Raw genomic sequence first — 22,279 nt, 5'->3', positions numbered from 1 at the left:
CTTTGCATACAGACTGCCCCAACCCCTGAGAGATATTCCTGAAATGCACCATACTCGTGATGGATTTGCTTGTAGAATTTAAAAATAATAAATTCCTACATATCAGAAAGGATAAAATATATATTGTCCCACACTCCATATGATCTGGATCCTCCCAGCTCCAAACAGAGCCTAATTCCAGCTCCCATTGCCGCGGGTCCTTGCAGCGGGAAGCAGCAAAGGCCGCACGTTTCTCGGAGCCAGGCAGATGGGAGAGCAGAGCAGCCACAGGACCCGGAATACTCCAGCATTAAACAGGCTGCTTACGACATTAACAGGAAAAAGTGAACGGGGAATCTCATTTTGCTTTGCTGATTTCTGTTGGGAAGAGAAATTAGTGAAGCAGCAGGCAATTTTCAGTAAGACAAGCTTCAGATTATGCCATGGTGATATATGAGAGAGAAAAAGGTAAGGGAACTGTATTGCCTTAAAATTCTTTGGACTTGTCCTGTGGGATTAAAGGGTTAAAGCAACAGATATTCTCAATGCTCTCAGCCCGGGCTGTCGGAGTTCAAATTTACCAATTATCCTGAAGCCAGCTGTCCCTACTATTCCGTTCTAAATTTAATAGCCTTGAGAAAATGGTATCTTTCTAAATTAAAATCATTTGCAGAAGACGGGGTAAAACCACTGCCAAGTAAGATATCCACTGAGCCACACACACACATTCACTCTTACCAAATACGTCTTGCTTTTACTATCTCACACCATATATACTTGTTCCTGAAGAGCACTTACAGTTTTAATGAAGATACTTTGGTATTTTTATACTTTTCAGCTGTAATCCCTTCCTCCTACTTTATTGCTCCCCAAAACAAATCAATTTTAATATAAGCCTCCATTTTCCAGATGCTTATGTATATACTAAGTTCTGTGAATCTGAATGCCTACAGAAATATGTACTCTGTCCACGTTTAATTAAGTTCTTGCTTTCCTGATTTATCCTGAATTTTGCAACTGCCAAAGAACTAACATTTTTATTTGTAAACAGGTATTGCCTATTTTCACTCTCTTGCTAAAAACTGACTGAAATGGAACTCAAACTGAAAACACTGCAATTAAAAAGAAGTGCTGTATGGCAGAAGATAAATAGGCAACAATTTGATAATGAGACTTGGTATGATATTGTATTCATAGCTCAAACACAAATAGGAAGACAAACATTAAACGCAATTATTATCCTTAAAGGACCTGTTCAAGACTTATTAAGATGTATACCTAAGTAATAATATTTCAATAGCTGACCTATTAATTTAGATTAATAGGTCATTAAGAAATTAATGATATTACATAATGAATTGTCTTCTGAAGTTCTTATAAAATATTATCTCTAACAAAAAGTGCATGAAAACCTATGCTTTACTTTGGCCACAACTATCACAAAATCACTTTAGAAGGCAAACCTGCCTGCATGAAAGACATTTGCTATGTCTAATGCTAGATCTGTTTTAATTAAGCCTCAGTGGGTTTGATTAATCTGGTGTTGGTCACCTGTATGATGTTTCACTCACATTACTCCTTGTCACTTCTAATTCACTATTACACTTCCCATGAATTTTTAAATCATGGATTTCACTAGTCATATTCACAACCCCTGAAAAAAAAATGCACTACTCCTGACATGGAATAAACTAATATAGAACTCAGACAGGATGGGACAATTCCAACTGTTAACTGTAATACTCTTCTCAGAAGGTCCACAAAAGACACTGATGATGTGTTTAAAATCCTGCTGGCTTCAATAGCCCTGATCAGGTACTGGAAGTGAGAATTGTGTTTCTTGATGTTCACAGAAGCATTTCAGGCCTCAGATTTAGTTTTGAGCAGCTCCAGCTGAAGATTGTTTTGCAGATTCATTGCAAATCACATTTTCAGTGCAGAAGGGTTAGAGAGGGCAGTTATCACACACTCGGTATTAATTATAAGGATATATTTCAAAATACAGACACCTACAGGTCCAGTTTAAGCTATAAACAAATACGTTAGGTATACCTATAGTAACAGTGAAAGACATATTAAAATTAAGTTTGACAAAGTTTCTGAAAATAAAATAGCAAACCTGCAGATTCAAGGCATCAGGTTACCACATGAAAGTAGAATAGGTTAAATCAGCAGTCCACCATCAGAAAACTTCCAGTAAACTCAGGATTTGGTTTGGCCTCACATTGTTTAAGAAAGCAGTGAAAAGAAGTCACAACTAAGAGTTTAAATGCTGGCCTTAACCCACAATGTAAGTCAGAAAATGTTCATTACCAGAGACGGTAGAAATGCACCTGGGTGTAGTTTGCTAGGTAAGTCATTAGCTACAGAACAGACTTTGCCCTAGCTAATGAAGAGCAGGTACTGCCAGACAAGAATTCCCCAGTGTATCCCAATACAAAAGGCACCAGGTACTATATGGTCTCCCTGGTACCAAGCACGTAAGTGACACCTTTTTTGTTACACACATCAAGGAGGAGGAAAACAGACACCAAATTGCTGTAACTCCTGCGGGAGCGCTGGAAAAAACATACAAGACTGAAAGTTGACCAGCTGAAGTTGGAAGAAACTGACTATCTAGATGTAGACATCTGAGGAACTCTAGGCTAAAAAAGGCAAGAATCAGTTACCTGTATTAAAAAACACGAGAACAACAACCCAATTCTAACTCACTTTTTTTGTAGAAGAAAATATTGAGATAACCTGTTTCATCTATTGAGATTACCTTTTTCCACACCTTTTCTTTGCCTGTGTCTTTGTATTGTAAAATATTTGGGACTGGAAGTATTTTTATGATATGTTGGTAGAGAGTTTAGGAACCAGGAGCTTTCCAGGAGCTTTTCCTCTCAATTCTTTTGTTAGCCTGAGCAGAAGGCACTACAGGGAGGAGCTAAATACAGGATATCTTATTAATGCCTACCTACTCAGTACTCTTGCTATAGTCTGTCTTTATCATTATAACTGCATTCTTAAAAATACTGCCTATTTATCAAAGTGTTCTATTGATTTTTACCCTGATCAGAATTTTACCGTGGTCGCATCCTGTCCTGTAAGTATTTCGTTTTTTTCTGCATAGGTGCCCCTGCTGGAGCAGGAGCACTGGGCTAGGTGATCTCTGAAGGTCCCTTCCCATTCTGTGACTCTGCGATTCTGTGAAACTTGGTTAATGCCATTTTTGACTTCCTCCTCCAAAAAGCAAATAAAGAGGTTGGAGGAACAGGACAGCCTTTATACCGGAGCTTCTTGAGATTACATTGAGGTACATTAAATGCATACCTTTCGTTTAGAATTAAAGTAACCCTCTAGTTACTGTCCTTAATATCTGGCACACTAAGCTATCATTATCAGCATCTGCTTTTATAGTGTCTCATCCATTAAATCGTTAATCCATTACATCATTCATATTCAAGATAATGCATTTTTCCTAATTAAGGTTTTAAGAATCTCAGTATCATTTGGTTTACCTAAATCCAATTATGTAATTAAAATAAAAATGTAACATATTATGTAGTCTCTTCATTATCCAATTTGATAATGCTATTTTAAAATTGAACTAAGTTTTTTTCATAAATTATGATTCATGAATCATTAATATTTTCTGTTCAGGTTCTAGATAATTAATGATTTCTTTTCTTCATATTCAGAATAAAATTATAGAAAAACATGATATTGGATTTATTGAAAGCAATCTTTAGCATTATGCTTTTTCCTTTCTGAAAACTATAAACAATATTTTTTCAAATCTCTACAGTTTGCTATTAAAAAAAATCAGATGTGATTTCACTAGCTAATAACTTTAATAAAATAACAGATGCCATTTTAACAAAAAAGATACTTTACCATGTAATGTATAATTTCTGTATCTTCTTAAACAAATTTTACAAGGTTTTCCCACTTTATTTACCAATTAAGTACTTAGAGAATTTATCTTTCTCAGGCACGTCTAGTAAAGGTGATCAACGCACTACTGTTCTGAAGCTGCTTCTACACTTGGAACACGCTACTGGCAGAGTCTCACCAATATAAGGCAAAGTATCTGGAGCGCCCACATAAAGTAGAGACCAGCAAATTTGTGCTTTTGTTGGCAAAACGGACTTCTCATTTGATCCCCACTGTAACTAGTTCATCCTATAAAAATAACTTCCTTTACCGATTTTTTTCTCAAAGACATATACATACATAAATATATAATATATATATATAAATATATATATATATATATATGAATTTATATATGAATATATATATATATATTGCCTTCCCTACTGTTTCACAAAATTTCCTAGTTCATTTAGCCTGTTGAGTATCATCAGTTTACTGGGGTTTTTTTCTGCTCTTCTTTGCAAAGTTTATCTGACTGAAAATTATTTCATATTTTTTTTCTTAAATAAATGGTAGGTTTTATTTAATCCCTAAATTTTCCTACACTTTCACATGAAACCTTACGAATACTTTAGGATATCCCAAATTATTTCCATACGACTGGATTAAAGTATTTCCCCCATCTACTATAATCATCAGCTTGTTTTTTATATATATACATATATAGACACAGCTTGTTCCTCAAGTATTCTGTTCATGCACTAATGCACTCCATGAATTTGTCCATCCTACCATGCTGAATTAAATAAATCACGGACTCCTGTACAAACCATGTTATAAAGTTACTGCCAATCAGTAAAAAAACAGATCCACGCATGTTCTTTCTCTGTCTGGCTTTTCATCTTTCTTAATGGTAAATTTAGAGGATGTCTAGCAACACTGCCTGTTACTAAGCTTTACCTCTACTCCTCATTGTAAAGCCATGTTTTCCTTAGCTTATGACCACAGCTGCTTTATTTGGGCTGGAACTCTTATGTCAAATATCTATCTCCGATGGAAGAATCCTAAGAAAGGAGGCACTGACTCTTCGGAGAAAAACTGGAACTTTTAAAGGCAAGAAATGCAAATAAGCAGCTGAGAGGAAATTAAAAAACAATAATAAAACTAACTTAAACAGGAAGATAGGCAACAGGACTGAACTAATACAGGCTAGACAAGGAATACAGAGAGCAGAAGTCGAAGGAATGGAAAGAACTGAGTGAAAAGCCAGGAAATGTCAGCCTTTGGGGTGAGACCAAGAGCTGTGAAAGGCTCCAAGAGTGGTATAAGAAGCATGTGATGCCTGGAGTAAAAGCTAAGGCCAAGATGAAAGTGGGACAGATTTTCAGAGTTAAGCTTGCGTGGAGTAGGTAGCAACATTTGTAAAACCCTGTGGTAGAGCACATTTTTCCAGGCCTAAGCTGAAGCCCATGATAAGGGAGCAAGCACCACCGACACCTCCAGCAGAACGGTAGCGCTCGTGGCCATGGGCTGCCCTGCCGAGCACCTCCCGAGAGCACCGACCTCCGCAGCGCCGCTCCAGGGGCCCAGCCCATCCAACGGGGCTTGCAAGCCTCACCCGGCCTCAGAGATGGACCTTCTGCTTTTCATTCTTTCAAAAAAAGAAGAAAATACGTATATATGTATTTTATCAAAAGAGCGTTAAAACAAGACAGGCGCTAAAAACTTAAGAAGTATCAATTAAGACTGATATGTGAAGACCGTCTTTGTGATCTCCATGCATCTGCTTATGTATGCATGATCTTTAATTCCATGATCTATAAACTCCATGCTGTTTTTTACCTCAGTAATCCTGCCCCAACACACTATATGTGACCTACTGCAAAGCCAGGTCGCAATTCTGTAGCAATAGAGGCTGCTGAATGCAGAACCCGTTGAATATAAGGCCAGACTGCAAGGGGAATATTTTTAAATGAACTTGAGAATTGCAAGGAAAAAAAATTAAAAATCACGTGCAGAGCCATACAGCGTTGTCTGTAGTATCTACAGGGACATAGATTATTCTACAACAGAGTTTTTTTTTTTTTTTTTTTTTTTTTTTTGACATTAGCAAAGTCTCTTAAATCTAATCTGGCAAAAACGCCCATTAAACATGTGTTCCTGATCTTCTGGGTGCTCAACTTCTTATCTTGTTTTTGACTTTAAAAGTGTTGACTGTGGCCATTGTAGCCAGAATAAACTGTGTTCTGCATTTGTAAATAGCAGAAGATAGATCTTCTGCAAAATTCGGTTTTAGGCATTTTAAACTAGGCATCCACACTTACTGAATAACATAGAGCCTAACTGTCCTTTCACGGAGCCATTTGGGAGCCAATATTGCTCCTTAGCCAAACGAGTGCAGTTACAGTGCTTTGAGCTAGCTACGGTCTAGGAGAATTACAGCTTGGGTGAAGATTGAGGCTGGTGTCATTCCTCCATGTCACTCCTTCCAGATGGCTCTTGGCGTTGACCCTGCCGCAGATAACTTGATCCACAGGAAATACAGGCAGCTGTTGCTTCTTCTTGGTGCTTCTGGATCTAAGATAACTTATTAGCTTGTAGGTAGTAAAATACTAACTGCTCCAACCACAAACTTGCTTTCTGTGCCTGTGTGGCTCTGTGCCTATATCTTACCACAGGTAAGATCTTCCAAAAATGGACTTTAGGCAGTGCAGAACCTTGCTCTTTGCAAGACAGATTCTTTTTCCCTCCTTGTGAATTACCTCGTCCTCTAGAAAACTACAAACTGATGGCCAAGAACTACCCTTCCACATCTTCTGTTTCTACCTGTTCTAAATGGAATAGAATATACCCATCTATACTCATAACTATTAGCTTTGCCATGTGAATCATAATCCTAGGCTTGTGTTACAGACCACTAAGTTATAGTCAGTAACTCTTACCTTTCCCACTTTTCTTGACTTTCTATACAAACTGTTAGTGTTCTTGATGCTTATTCCAAAGCAACTTCATCATACATTTGAAGCACCTGTGTGTTAATTTACATTCTTCTTTGCTTACAACACACTAAAAAAAAACATTTCAACGTGATATCCACCCAACACAGCCTAGTAATCTCACCTAGTCAGTCAAATGTTCATGAATCCAAAACCTCTCTCTTCATCCCCAGCCACAGCTTTTTTTCTTTTCACTTACTTACAACTGCCATCTAAATTATCTTGAGATAATATAATATATGAGATAGTTGGAGCTTAGGCTTTTTTATAAATGCCTGAAGTGCCTCATACTCCTATCAATTATTTCTCCACAGGCTTTCATTCCCTCATGAACTTAAGTATAAACACTCAAATATTTAAGGAATTCTTTAGGATATTTAGAGTCTTATTATAACACTTTTGATTCCTAGAAGAAAATCACATAAACCAAGCATATTTCCATACTCTAAGTAAAATAAGCCTCTTCTCCCATCTCACTCTTTTCCTTTTTAATATTTCACAGGATTATGTGCAGCTTTGGCCTATTCTAATCTGATCATACTTGTAATTGACTCATCCTCTGGGAAGAATAATTTTTTTGTAAAAAAAAATAAGACAATAACTTCTGTTTTCACATAACTTTTTTCACTATGTCTTTCCATCCAACTATTTATGTGCAGCTCACTAGACAATGTTTCTCGATTTGTTTTCTTATATGACTTTGGTTTATCTGATTCTTTTTGAGATGGAGAGAGGTAATAAGAGGGAGATTCTTAAGAGAGATCTCTACTCTCTAAATCTTCGAATTCAATAATTTTCATATTTCAATAATATTATTTTTTTTACTATACATTATTTTCCCTGAACAGTTCAGCTAGAATTCATTATGGACAGGAATGACTTCAGCTGATGAAAATTATAGTATAAATATAACGTATTTCATCATGGATAAGAATGGACTGGTACTCATCTGAGAAAGGAACAGTTTTAAATCTTGTTCAGGGTCAGACCTATCACTGATACACACTAAAGTGTGAAGTTGCTGCTAAGTCTCTAGAAGTACAGTCATACTATTTAAAAGAAATCAGTTAAGTGTTTTGTTCTGCTATGAAGTCCACATAAAAAAAAAGAAAAGAGAGAGAGAGGGAGAGAGAGAGAAAATCGCCAGTTCACTTCAAACCGTGCGAACATCTCTGAAGGTACCGTGAAAGCTCTCACATGTTCCTTGCTAGTTCAGAAAAGCTTTCACCAAAAAGAAAGTAGATTAGAACAGTAATTTAGAAAGGATTGAATGGCATGTGTACACAAATCTCATTCATTTTGCATCATATTGCAGTAACAGTCCAGTGAAGTGTTTGTCTTCCACTCTTTGAGTTTTTCATAATTCTATTTCTCTATGTAAGAATAAAACTAAGGTTGGTTCTGAGGCTTGTTTCTATTTTTCTTAAATGGCAATGAAACTCAGATTATGACTTGAAAAGTTTCATTCCAACTTTATCACTGTCTGTTTGTCAAGTGAGTGTCCTGACTATAATGTTTTGTCCTGCTTGTGTATTTTCTGCAGGATAAAAACCTGACTTCATTAGCATTTATAAGTAACATCACTACTTAAACAGAAAAAGATGAAGATAAAGTGAACACTTAAATTATTTAGAAAAACTGTAAGAGATCTGACTTACTGAGAAGCTGAGGCTGACTGTAAAACTGACAGTGAAACACATAAAGACAACTTGGTATTGTTTCCAATGGAAAGGAGAACCTAACGATCAAAGTGATACCAGAATTTGATACGTGTGATATTAAGCACATACAAACGTAATAACACTATCTTTAGTGTATCCAGTTACATTGTGCCATTAAATGTTCTGTGTCCAGTTACTGAACACATTTCTAATTCCAGTTAGTCAAAATATTTTTTCTTTACTTGGAACAAAAACCTACTACTTTTAATAGAAGTTGAAATAAGTCATTGCACAAAACAATCCTGCAGAAAGCTACCCCTAAGAATACGAGGCGTATAAAGCAAAATGTTGCTGAGCAACAAAAAGAGCAGAAAATAAATATAATTGAAATGTGAATTGATGCTTAAGTGCAGATGCTAAGGATATGTGGTGACAGACTGAGCCTGAGAATCAAATTTAAGGGATGAGGGGCACACTTCTTTTCAAGTATAGCAATTACTACTCAGAGTATATGCTTATTGCCCCCCCCCCAAAAAAAAAAATTTCCAAAAAAAGTCAAAGAATCACTTCATTATGATGGAAAAAAAAAAAAAAAAACAGATACTGTATTACTCCAAGCCTCGACAGAGAAATTTAATACAAAATTATCAGAAGGATTATATTTCAGACAAGAAGATGAAGTAAGGTCATTATTTTCTTCTCTGAAAACTTTCAGTATAGGTACAGAAACCACGAATCTAGTCCAATTTGTGTGTTTACAGATTTCTTCAACACTTTGACATCTAGCTAAAACTCTTTGCCCTGTGTCTATCAAAACTAAATTGAAAATACATTCAGAAAGAAACTAATTCTTCATAAATCAATCAAAAACATTTTGTAAACCAACTTCAAATGAAAAACAAGTATTTAATTGCTTTTATTATTGCCAAGTTCTGTATGCTTGGGTGTACAAAAACGAACCCTAATAGAGTTGCAAAGGGCAAGAGATTTGCCATCAAAACTATAAAGCATCTGCCTGTAATGATCTGAATGTGAGGGCGTGCGACTCGCACTGCATGTGATTAGAAGAACGCACTGAGCCATGCTAAAAGGGACAGGGCCGTCCCCTTAGCTGCTCTGATAAATCTACCCTCATTTAAACTGTTCCTGACAACTCCCTCTGCAAGTGTCAATCTATCTAACTGCTTGAAAGGTAGCATCTGCTTTGTAGCTACAGTAAAATACATCAATCCCTTGCAGAGTTTTTTTTTTTTTTTACACTTTGCAGGTGGCTCATCCAATGGCCAATAAGTGTGGTAGCACAATAGGTCTTTGCCTGGAACTACTTTGGCATGTGGATTGCTCTGCATGAAATGGTGAGTGGAAATCCCAGAACACTCAAACTCAACATTCTTTTCAGGAATGTTACAAATTGCCCATTTTACCAAAAATGTCATTTCTATGGAGAACATTTCAAATATATTTTGGACTTCCCAAAAAGCCCAAAAGACTGCAAGAGTACATGCTGTCTGGTGGCTGGTGACACCACTGACAGCACCGTGGCATCTCACAAGTCAAGCGAAACTTGGAAAGATGTGAAATGTGAGATGAGCTTGTGGAAAAAGCTCTTCTTTAGAGCTGAAGGGGAATTTACCCAGAAATGGAGACAACTTGTGTCATTTAGGAAAGGCATAGTTTGAAAGGAAATTGGGGCAATGAACCACTATGAAATGAAGCCTAGCATTTTACTTTCTTTCGAGAGGTCTAGACACTTTGGCACCACCCTTTAAAGAGCAGTCCAGAGACCTGCTGTCTCATTCTCTCCTGAGTTTCTTCAGTCCAAGAATACATTTAAACAGAAGTACCACAAAGAGACTCAGCTCCTTCCCGCTGCCTTTTTTCAGAGGTGGTGGTTTTGGTTTGGGCATTTTCCCAAGTAGCAATTGCAGATTCATTCAGATAGATACACTACAGATCTGCTGGGCAAAGATCCGACAACATCCAATAGCTTATGTGCCTTTTCTTGTCTCTCTCCAAATAAGCTTACCTGCCATTTCTTAATCTTTCTCAGCCTTAGAGCAAGGTTCTGAAAGTGAGCATATACCTCTCTGCCCAAGAAATGCTCTTACCACTTTTACCCACCACTGAGTCTGTTCTTCAAGCTTCCAATTAATATTGCCCTGATTATGTTCCCTCTTTATATGTCTTTGTCTTAGTAACATCCCTCCATTCTCCAAAAGCATGAGTTTAGGTTTCCTTCAATTTTTCTTACGGGCCTCCCTGGCCTTGGAATGGGTATCTGCAGCAAGGCCCTCTTTTTCTACCTTTTGAGTTGGCAGAATAAATATCAGGGTTCTTCATTCCTTCGATTTTTCCTCTTGAGCTGGTGGTCACAGTGAAAGAAAGGAAGCTATATTACAAAAAGGAGCAAAGAAGGGGAGAAGAAATTCTCTGAAAACCATAGGGTTTTCTCTGAAACCCTATGGTTTTCAGAGGGAAAGGAAGACAAAGCTCTGCTCGTCACGGCGCTCCTCGTGAGCCGAGGTACCCCCTGGAGCCTGCGCGCTGAGGCAGGCAGCCTCGCGGGGAGGATGTTCCCTCGGCTGCTACCAGACGGACATTTCTTATCAACCTCCCTTTCTTTCCTCAGAATCTACTTCCCGGGCCTTTGCCCTGGCATAACCAGGTGAGCTTTAACGCAAGACTGGGAGGAGAAGTAAATATTACAACATTCATTTGGTGGCAAAAAATATTTATGCATTGGAAACCCACCAAAGTGTTGCTGAGGCTATGATTCGTAGATGTTTGTGGAGTACTTAAATGATTCCTGTGGCAAGGACCTTGTCAAAATTGCTGCTGAGTGTCTGAGTCTTATGAGCTCTTGTATACCCTCAGGTTTGATCACAGCTGTGAAGAGACCATATGATTAACGTCATCTCCAAGAATGTTTTGCAAGCTAACAACAGAAAACATTTTTCCACCACATAACTCTCGCCAAGGCAAAATTCAAGAGCTTGCGTTAACCATCATAGTTAAACGAGCACCTTACATTTTAAAGCTGACTGGAGTTTGTTTAGCCATGAGACTAATGATCTAATATTGTGTAGGAAATAGTACCCCAAAAAATATTCCTAAATGTTATCTGAAGGAATTATTGGTACGGTTTTAGTCAGTGAGCCAAAGAGTCTCCATGATTGTATCAGACATATTCAACAACAGAAAATACACAATGAAAAGAAAATGTTCTCATTGCAGCATGTCTGTGTCTTTTTTTCCCCCACAAGTTAATATCGTAATGCTTTTGTTGCTGCCAGCCTTTTAATTATATAAATTCCCAGATCTCTCTTTTCAGCAAAAATTTACTTGTTTTAAGCTATTATCTTACACTACATTACACATAAAATGAAATATCTATTAAAAATATACAAAAGAAATACATTCCCACCCTTTAAAAAGTCAGTATAAATTATGTTGTCCATATAGCAATCATCTGAAGTGTCAAATAAACCAGTTACTTTGGTACGATTTTTAATTTGTTCATTTACAAGAATGGTAGAATTATGGAATATGAGTTAACTCTAGCTTTCCAGATCTGATTACCTTATTTTAATAATAGTACTATATTAAAAAGAACAAAAGACTGCAGTGCCTTCATAATACATATTTCCACCTCAGTAATAAGATTTCAGCACTGCTGTCCTGGAATGGAGAAACAAATACTGCAAAATAAACTGGTAGTCTTTAGGAGTGCCCCATTAAAGAGGGGTTTGCTAAATGTAAAAGCAGGTAGAAATATATATTGGACAGAAATGCGTATTACTAAGGTTGCAAAGCCAAGAACTGAAATTCTAATATATCCTAGGACTAAAGTGCTCGTCCTAATTCATCCCTCTTACACATTATGTATTAGCCCTAGTTACATGATTTTGTATTATCTTCCCCTTTGCAACCAGTCTTTGAAGGGTCTATAATGGCTTGAGAGTCTAAAACAGAGATAAGTGTTTTAAGAACTGCTTCATTTTTGCAGATCAGATGAGTTAGGAGGCGCGCTCATATTTACGAATGTAGTTAAACGAGTGAAGAAAGCCGAAGGTTGCACGTTGGAAGCGTGTTCTATCTGCTTGTCCTCCAGGAACAAGCCAGGAACAACTGAATAGATCTCTCAGAAACATTCGGGAACAACGATCCCCACTTTCTGGACAACCAGAGTACAAGAATAGTTATGTCTGAACATGTAAAATGCTACGCAATGTATAAAGTTTTTCACATAACACTTCATTAAGATGTGAAACTCTTATTGTGGGAAGCTATGAATGGTAAAAATTTGCATTGCTTCAAAGACCAATTGAGCAAATTCATGGAAGAAAAATACACTGCAGCTATTAAATACAAAGACAATACATCTGGCTCAGAAAGCTGTTGTAAATTGTTGGAAGCTGTAATAACATGCTGGAGGAAGTATTGCTACAAGCTTTGGTGTTTATACTCTTATCAAGACACCAGCTTTTAACGTCTAATTTCCAGCCACTTCTACACACAGGATATTGGGCCAGATAGACCTTTATCTACCTCAGAATGACACAGCACAGCCTCCTTATGCTTTTACACCACTTGAAAATGAGTTCCTAATAAGCTTCAACTGGAAAGCCAAAATCAGTGGATACTTCTCGCCTTAACCTTACTGTGCTTCAGTCAGTTATCCTTTGAAAACTGTAGATATCAACACCCTTCCCCAGTCACAGGAGAACTGTGAAAATAAACTCATTAAAGTTGTGAAGCAGTCAGAAACTATAGTGACAGATACCACAGAAAAGCCCAGGAGAAAAATTAATCATTCTTTTTCTAGAGCAGAGTTGGAACAGTGTGCAGTAAATAAGGCTCAGGGCTAAACACTGAATCATAAGGAGAAAAAAATATTGAATTCAATTGACAATTCAATAAGAATTCAATAAGAATTGTCTGTCCTGAGCCACGACTGAGGCAAGGGCCTTATGCAAAAGAGTGTGTGATCACATCATTAAACAAATATAATGTCTACACTCTGGAGGGTCTGAATAAAAACTGCACAACCAACCTCATTTTTACCACTAAGGGCTTCTGAATGATTGACTTTCTATGATGGTAACAATCTTTTAGCATAGTTCTGTGTAGGTAAAAAAAAAAAAAATCTAATTGCTCTAAAAAAGCAGACTAAAACTCCAGACATTGCACCACATGGTGTCAAATTTGCAAAATTTTGCCAGATGAATTAGGACATCTATATCCATCACAACAAGCTCTTCCACTTAAACTAATGGAGTGACTGATGGCACTTTGTTAGCATCTATTTTAACACTAAAGAAAATGAGACAGTTTGCCAATAAGTTTCACAGATATTTGTTAACAGCAGAGAAATATGGAATTGTCAGGCTCTGAATTAAAAGCATATTTCAGTGGATATACAGTCTCTCTTCGTTCTTCTGAATATAACTCCTTTTGCCTTGCTGTCTGTCCATTAAAATTGCCTCTTCTATACATCCACCAGTGCTACCTTCCTTAGCCAACCAGTCTCAGTTCCAATATTCATTTCCTTGCGCAATAACCTTTTCAGATTTTATATACAGTCAGCTCACCCAGTCAGTTCAAATACCCCTAATTCAAGGCTCTCCTTACTTGCTTCCCTCTTCAACCTGAATCTTCCAGCTACACCTCGCTCAGAACACATGCCTATGAGGTGTACATGAAAAAAAGGAAAATAACAGCAAATAATAGATTTGTAACATATACATGTTCTATTTACAATGTACTTTATTTCTCTGAAATGTTACCTGTGTGCATTATGTGAGAAGGTCTCTAATAGAGTGTTAGGTTACTTGGTTATGTAAGATACTGCTCGGCAATAGATGAGCACCAAACAGGAAGCAAAGTGATTGCAAATTACTTAAGAGCATAATCTGACAAATTAGCTGTATAGATGACAAGGAGGATATGGAAGCGGATAAATAATTACTTGAGAAAATTGAAAACTAAAAATAAGAGTAAATTATGTCATTTAACAAACCTTATCATTGACCTGCTTCAGGGGTCAAACTGCTAATATTAGGAGTTTTTTAAACTGCAAAAATAACCTAGATATAAACAGAATCGTTGCTCACATATAATGACATCTAAAGAACAAAAATAATGACCCTGTCAAATCAGCAAGTAAACATAAAAGACATTAAATTCAGAGTCAACTTTCAGAACTACCAATAACCAACACACTGGAAAAAATGAAGGTTTGTAACTCAAGCTACATTCAGTGCAAAAAAATATATACATTCCAAAAATATTCCCAAATCTAATCTATAAGAGTCCTCTTTTTCACTTTCCTAAGAGGCGCCTCCTTCCAGGTCCTGTGACAACACCAGTGCTGTACAGCTTAACCCACTGCAACACTTGTCTGGCCTAGGGTGTAAGCAAGGGTGTAAATTCGACAAGCAAATGTGACAGAAATAAATATATGTCTATTTTGAAATAAAATCTGTTAGTGCCTATTTGGGGATGAGCTGAATCGGTCTCTTTGCTCCCACTACTGTATTGACTAGGTCTACTTTGGCTGTAATGGGAACTTGGACACATAGCTTGGACATCAGCACCTATGGTTGCCATTTGGTGTCTTAAACTGGAACTCATTTTCTTTTCTTAGAAAATGTGTATGCAATGGATGGGAAATAGTGTAAAATGATTTTAATAAAAACATAATCTCATGAAATTAAATTTCACCAAACCTTTCTTATAGTAGATAGCTATACATAATTAGAAATTAATAAAGATTAAATTAGGTACAGAAAAGTTGCAATACTACATCTTAAAAGCAAAACAAACATATTGCAAATACTGTCAATAGGAGGGAGTAATTAAAAAGTAATAAAAGTCACCACATAAAGGCTATAAAGTTCAAACAAAACGTATTCCCTATTTCCCCAAAGGACCTAGGTACACAAAAATGTCATAGCAGCAGGCGGGAGTTTACACCGTGTATTATGCTTTACGTACATAACCCAAAAAGCTGTCAAAATATTTGATCTGGAAATAATAAGAAGGGTTAGGATGTGCGCTCTGATTGGCAATGGCCGGGGAGACATCCCCGGGCGCCGGGGGCTCTCCAGCCGCGGAGCGTTTGCGCCGCTCCCTGGGGCGAAGGGAGGGACCTGCTGAGCGCCGGGTCACACCGCGCTCCATCGTCTCGTAGGGATTGTGGTCCAGTCGCATAAATCAAAGCAGCTTGTAAAATGCTTCAACTAGTGAGGAATGCAATGAAAAATTACCCAGCACTTTTACCTGCTCCTTAATGGCTCCATCATGAATATTCGTAAAGCTTAAACTGAGGCAAAGGGGAGAATCTGATCAGAGACTTTCAAAAACAGTGATCTGTCCTTCTTGATCACTAGTGCAGCCACTGTGAAAATGCTTGCCCTGAGAGCATCTGTATTTGCTCATCATAACATTTCTAACCTTGACAAGACACAAGATAACATCTTTAAAAATACATCAGCCTTCACTTTTCTGCTTCACTCTATTCCCCTCTTCGTTTCTGCTGTAACACCACCACTTAGAACCAGCGACATCATTCATCAAATTTAAAGAGGTAGAAAGCAGGATTAATTCTATTGGATCACCAAATGACTAAAATGGTCGACGTCAGCCTGGAAAGAAAGCAAGATGGTAATCAAAATGTATCGACGTGGTCCATGGCAGAGTTAAAAATCACTTATCTTCTGCAGAATTACTGGAAGTTACAGGTAAATCAACTGCCATCCTCTTTTTCCTTTCCTTCTCCTTAACCATTTTGTAAAATTTCCTGTCTTAGTCTTCCCTGACTCCATCAGTCCTCCCAGGACTGCTCTGTTCTGTATCTTGACTCTTTCTATTGGTATTGGCAAATACTCTGACTGCAAAAGATTTTAGAGCAGATCCTCAGTTCTTGCTGGCCACTGTCAACATTTGCTCTAACAGACTTCAGAAATTCACAGAGGGAGGAGGCAGAAGGAGAAGGCAGAAGTTCATCTGCAGAGATTGACTACAGAGCTGCAAATCTAGGGTCACGTTGAGCTTCTACAGAATATTTATTACACAAACTTCCTGAATTTGCCTAACCCTCAATAGTATGTTTTCTACCAGATGTCCTGAAAACTCATCATGCTGCTACCTATACACATTGCAAATATTTCAAACTTGTGAAGAAATTCAAGGAACTCAGTACAGAGAAACTTCTCTAAACTTTGACTGAGAGCATTTATGAGAAACGAGAATAAGTCTAAAAAATATATAAAATACAAAGTGAAGATTAAGTTTCAAAAGAAGCCCATGTATTTGAAAGGGCAAACATGCAGATTCAAGACAGGAATCAACAATCACTAATACTGAGCAGCTGCTGTAATCATTAATTTGCATTTCACACTGATGGACAAAAGGAGGAAAATTAAATATATATCTTCCAAAGACTTAATATTCCTCCTCCATATCGTTCTTGACAGGATAAGGGAAAAAAATAGGGAATCTGGGAATGCTGGTGGTGCTCGAGACATCAGGACAAAAACTTGCACCTATTAATTCAAGTAACTAAAATTAGAATAATTTTACTAATTGGGTACCCTGTTGACCTACACGTAACATCCTTGCCAGTCTATTATTTGTCTCAAATAAACAACTTCTAAGATACAAACATGGGACTAGCTCTAGGATCACCAGGAAAGAATCTCAGAAGTAGGGGAGAACTTCAGCCTAGGAAAGTTTGTTTCTCTCTTTTTTACTTTTTTTCTCTCCAAACAATGCAATATGTAACAAAAAGCAGAATTAGCATCGTTATTGATACTGGCATTCATCTGTAATTTCAACTAAAATGTGAAAACAGCTTTCTTAAACTCTATTTAGAGCTTCATACAGTACTTTAATACTTTAAACACTTTCTGCTCTACAAATGGCTTTCACGATCTGATTTTGCAGGGGAAGCCGAAAGAATCACGGGGCCCTGCACAAGCACAGCAGTAAATTCGTGCGGCTCCCGGCACGCACGGGGGCCATCGGGCTAAACTGGGACTTTGCTGCGAGCAAGACGCTGCTGGGAGAAACAGCTGAGGAAACAGATTGCGACTCGCAGACTGGCAACCTGCTTGCTGGGTGTCTTGTACGTTACAGGAGAAATATCTTGGGCCAGGGCTGAACACGGCGGAGCGGCGCTAAGCAGCAACAAGCCAGGCCGGAGCCAGGCCCTGCCAGGCCGGGAAGGGGAAGGCGGCTCCGCACGGGGACGGAAGGAGCCCTCGGGAGCGGCGGGAGGATTTGTGTCGGGATCGAGGACTCCATGCCCGGCCGCACGGTAGCTCCGTCCTGACGCGGATGCAGCGCTCTTTTAAAACGGAGTTCAAGTTGCAAGAAGACTACAAGTTCGCACTTTATCAAAAGCTTGCCATTTTGCTTTACGCTGCAGTATAAGAGCTGTATGTGCTGCCTAGTGCCAAATCTCAGAGATTTATGGAAACCTTTAAGGCTGTTTTTACTGAAATTAAGACCATCTCTAGCTATTAAATAAAAACTATTATCCATTATATATTCTCCATAACATAGTTCAATTGGTCAATCAAAGTAAAAGAAATTACTGTTTTGAAGAGTTTTGTATTTTCTTATATTACTGTATATTTTTAACTATTTCATGTGTATTTAAGGCCTTGGCATACAGGAACTGAATGACACATTCTGTTAGGTAAAGCATGGGATTTTGCCCCCGCTTTTCTACTTTGTGCTGCAATCATACAAGACCATTTAAAAAATAAGTGAAAAATTTCCACTCCGCTTTACAATCTATTATGCTCATTAAAAAAAATTTGCAAAGTTCAGAAACACAGTTAATATATGAATGCGCGGCAATTCCAAGAAAAACAATCCCAGAAGAAGCAAAGGAAAGAAAAAAAAAAAAAAAAAAAAAAACCTTCTACATTTTTCTAAGATATCTCAAAATCCCCTAGTTTTGCAATTAAAGGCCAGATCCCAGACCTGCCCTGCGCGGCTGCTCTGCCTGCAGTCAGTAGCCGCCACACAGGCTAAAGTGCAACTTCAGGTGCTACTTCATCCCGCCGGGCCTCTAGCTCCAGAGGACATGGGACGTTGTCCTTAAATTCCCACAGGAATCTACATGCATTCCTATACGCCTGCTTAAACAACCTTCCTAAACAGAGCGGTGTTGTCCCAAACTGTGATCATAATTCAACATAATGACTTTTAAGTGAAAAGACAGCCCTTTGAAAGCTAGATGATTTACTAAGTAATCAACATCACTGTTCAGCTACTAAATAACCAAACAAAGAGTTGCCTGGTATTTCCTCCCAAATGCTGTAAAATTATCCTAAGAGCGAGGAAAAAAAAAAAAGGTTATAAAAATGTAAATAGAAGATGAGAGTTCAGATAGAGTGTGTTCCCTGTTTCCAAAGACGATCGATGTGCATTTGTCAATTCGTGAATATTAAATTTTATTTACAGGGCACGTAATTACAGCACAAGCAAATTTCCAAAGACAAAGAAATGCATCAAACCACGGGAGGTTTGGCCACCCGAGCCCAGTTGGGTCCAGCAGCGCTCAGGCACCATGGAGAGCGGGAACGCCGGCTGGTCCCTAGGCCCGCACGGCACGGTGGACGTTGGCGCACGTGGAAACACCTGAAGTTTCCCAGTCCCGCACTAGCAGCAGCGTGGCCGGAGGGCACTGAAACATCAACACGGGATTTTCTTACCGCACCGGGGCAGGCCCAGTGCCGGGGCGCTGCTTGGGGAACCCAACAAAATTCCAAGCAATGAGATTATTAGGAGCCACTATCAAGCACAACTCCTAGAGATCCCATGACACAACTCTGCCATGGCTTTAAAATCTGGCATTTCTCTAAAGGCATTATTATAGCCCACATTCTATAAAAAGAAGAAAAATATGCCCATCTCTCTTTTCTCTAGCTTGTTCTTCATTATAACACATGTCAAAACTAGCTTTCAGTCTAATAAACTATGAAAGAAATACAAATATAAGGCTATTTCAATTAGTTCTCTATGAAAAAACTTTAGGCTCTCCCGCCATCAAGCTCATACTTTTACAGAGTAAAACAATGGCTCTTCCTTACTATTGGTAGTAAAAGTGTTGTTTTCCTGAACGGGCTCAAGATGTTGGTATGACTTCCTTTCAATACCCTTTTCTTGTCTCCATGTGCTCTTAAGACATATCTGACCCTTTTGGCTTCATTTTGCGTGTCATTCTGGACTTGGTCCATTATATCCATAACTACCAACATCAGTTAAATCAGGCAACTTCTTCACACAAAGGTATGTTAAAAACCATAAAAAGGTATGTGTTTAAACCCTAGCACATACAAGTGTTTCCTGAAAATCCTTCCTGGTGAAATCAATGAAATTATCATCATTCCCTCTGAAAAGCATTATGTTCAATAGTATGTTAGATCATGAATGTTTATGTATTATTAACTCTTACTAAATGCATCAACTTTTTAAAATTAAAAAAAAATAGCAGCAGTAAATTAAATTTTTAAGTCACCTTTATAGATGCTATAAGCATGCTTTATTGAAAAGGATTTTTTAAAGAATATTACAAATAAAACAGTGCATGTTTTCCTTTGCTTTTCTCCTATTTCAGCTAAGTGCCAGTAGAGAAAAAGAATATACTTGAGTTTACAATGCGAAATACTTGAATTCTCAAGCGTGAACAACAGTCATGACCCATCCGTACATACAAAACACGTGGTGAATGTGTTCTGTGTATATGAAGAAACGCACTTCTGTTCAATGGAGAAGGAGGAACACAGGCAAACGCACTCCCTCTGGATAGACAGCGTCTGTGCCACACAACATGAAAGTAACAGTGCACGAACAGAGCAGAGCCACTAACGAGCTCTAAATCAAGTCACCACACAAATCATCCGGGAGAATTGGATTATAAATTCCATTCTTACCCAAAACAGATACCACATTTTAAAGAGCGACATTTATCTTTTGAATTGGACTGACTAGCTGGCACGGCAAGCTGCGCAGGCTATTCCAAAGGCAGCGGTACAAAATGCAGTCGTATGGTGCATTTCGATTTTGGTCAGTGGGCTGGTGATCTGAGGATAGCTCAACAGCTAATTGAACTGGGACACCACAGAACTTGGGCAAACTGAATATCTGGACTGTTGTTTTCTACAGCGCTAAAAATGCCTTTAGAATAAAAAGAATTTGGAGTTTGAACAGGTATAATTTTGATAACTACACTAAATTTAGTCCTAGAAGGAATATTAGAAATCATAAAATGCATTGACTAGGAAGGCACCAGCAAAACAACCTCAAAGACATTTTCATTAAAGCAATTTCCATTTCCCTAGGCCTCTTCTTTCTTTACAGACAAAAAAAAAAACCAAAACAAAACAGAACATTTCTAGTTCTAGGTCAAGAGTGTTTCGGAGCATTTTGGGCTCCTTGGGGCTGTGCCTGCCGTGGCGCTTCCCGCTCGCCCTGCTGCAGCCCTCCTTTGTCTGGATAATGCCAAATGTCGTAAACGCTTGCGATAACACTCTGACTTACAGCACGGTGAAACTTAGCATCCGAGCCCTGCTGCAGATCGCATGAGATGCGAGGGATGCCTGAAGTTGAGCCCTTTCACCCAGCATGGCCAGTAACCCAGTTTCGCTCCCCTGAAACCCAGGTCCATTTAAAGTAACGCTGCTATTACCTAACCTGCTCAAGTTTTGCACATCCTCTGCCTTGACCTCGTAAGAGGCCTCTCCAAAAACATCCCTGTTCTTTGTTTTATAGACCCAGTACTCTGACATGCTTAATTTCGGCCACAAGTGAGGGTGGCAGCTATAGGCAAGGGAGGGGGGTAAAGCTGTGTATGGCTTTTTACCCAAGTTTCAAGCATGCATTAGCTTTTCCGTGATTAACACCTCCATCAGACATCAAAAGTAGTAATTTGAAGATGAAATATCAAAGGGAAGGTGGGAGTGATTCATTGAATCGTGCACACGAGCCCAGGAATGGAAATACAAGTTCTGCACCAGAGCTAGTAACACGGAATGAGCAGGTGCCTGGTGTCGCATTGAAGGCACGAAATTCACTATTACTATATTAATAAAATGACTGCCTGTGACTTTAAACCAAGACTCGCACTCGGCGAGAGCGTGAACCATTTATTGTCACTGGGAAGAACACGGGGATGGGAGCGAGGATGAGAGGAGCGATGATGATGGTGACACGAAAGAGGAGGTTCGTCTCCCCAGCGCCTGGAAGGGGAGCGGCGTCCCTACCTCAGTAAGCTGGAGAGGGGGATAGCGCCGGATCCAGTGCCCAGGATCCCTCCTTTCCTCCCGGACAGGAGTTTCTCCACCAGGGCCACATTCCCGGTGCGAGCCGCCTCCAGCAGTTCCTGGTCCTTGCCCATGGCCGGGGCTGCGCTCCGCGCCGAGCGGCCTCCTCTGCCCCCCGGACCCCCGATCCCCCCGCCTGGGCGCGGAGATTCCTGCAGTGCCTTCCCCGGCAGCGGGAGCAGCGGCGGCAGCGGGGAAGGAAGGAGGGAGGAGGAGAGTCACCTCCTCCTAGTTTCCCTGGATCATTTCTGGGTGGAGTGTGGGAGAGCAGAGGGCGGGGGGGGAACGAGGCCAATCAAGGACCTTCCCCCCCCGCGCCATGCGCACACCCCGAACCGCGGCGCGGGGCGGGGGAGCCGGGCGGGGCGGCGGGACGAGCCCCGCGCGCCGGGGAGGCGGGCGGCCATGGAGGAGCCGCAGCCCCGAGCAGGCCCGTTGCTGCGGA

General features: G+C 39.2%; 1 protein-coding gene across 9 annotated transcripts in view; it reads right to left on the bottom strand.

Annotated features, from left to right (window-relative positions):
• ANKS1B (ankyrin repeat and sterile alpha motif domain containing 1B) overlaps nt 1-22,005 on the bottom strand; it is a 404,144-nt gene extending 382,139 nt beyond the window's left edge. For 2 of the 9 annotated variants that reach the window (XM_088532905.1, XM_088532906.1), the window contains exon 1: nt 21,775-22,000. In XM_088532905.1, coding sequence (XP_088389031.1) covers nt 21,775-21,908 — 134 coding nt within the window. In that variant the 5' untranslated portion in view covers nt 21,909-22,000. Of the gene's footprint in view, nt 1-21,774 lie in introns of all 9 variants that reach the window. The other 7 variants (XM_088532908.1, XM_088532907.1, XM_088532910.1 and 4 more) reach the window with 6 other exon arrangements.
• Between the last annotated feature and the right edge of the window lie 274 nt (nt 22,006-22,279).

This window comes from Tinamus guttatus, unplaced genomic scaffold (genome assembly GCF_059628265.1).
Source record: "Tinamus guttatus ecotype Peru unplaced genomic scaffold, ASM5962826v1 Tinamus_guttatus_pri_ptg000472l, whole genome shotgun sequence".
NCBI classification, from domain to species: domain Eukaryota; kingdom Metazoa; phylum Chordata; class Aves; order Tinamiformes; family Tinamidae; genus Tinamus; species Tinamus guttatus.
Note: the sequence above shows the minus strand (reverse complement) of the source record. Positions and strands in the feature narration are given on the sequence as shown.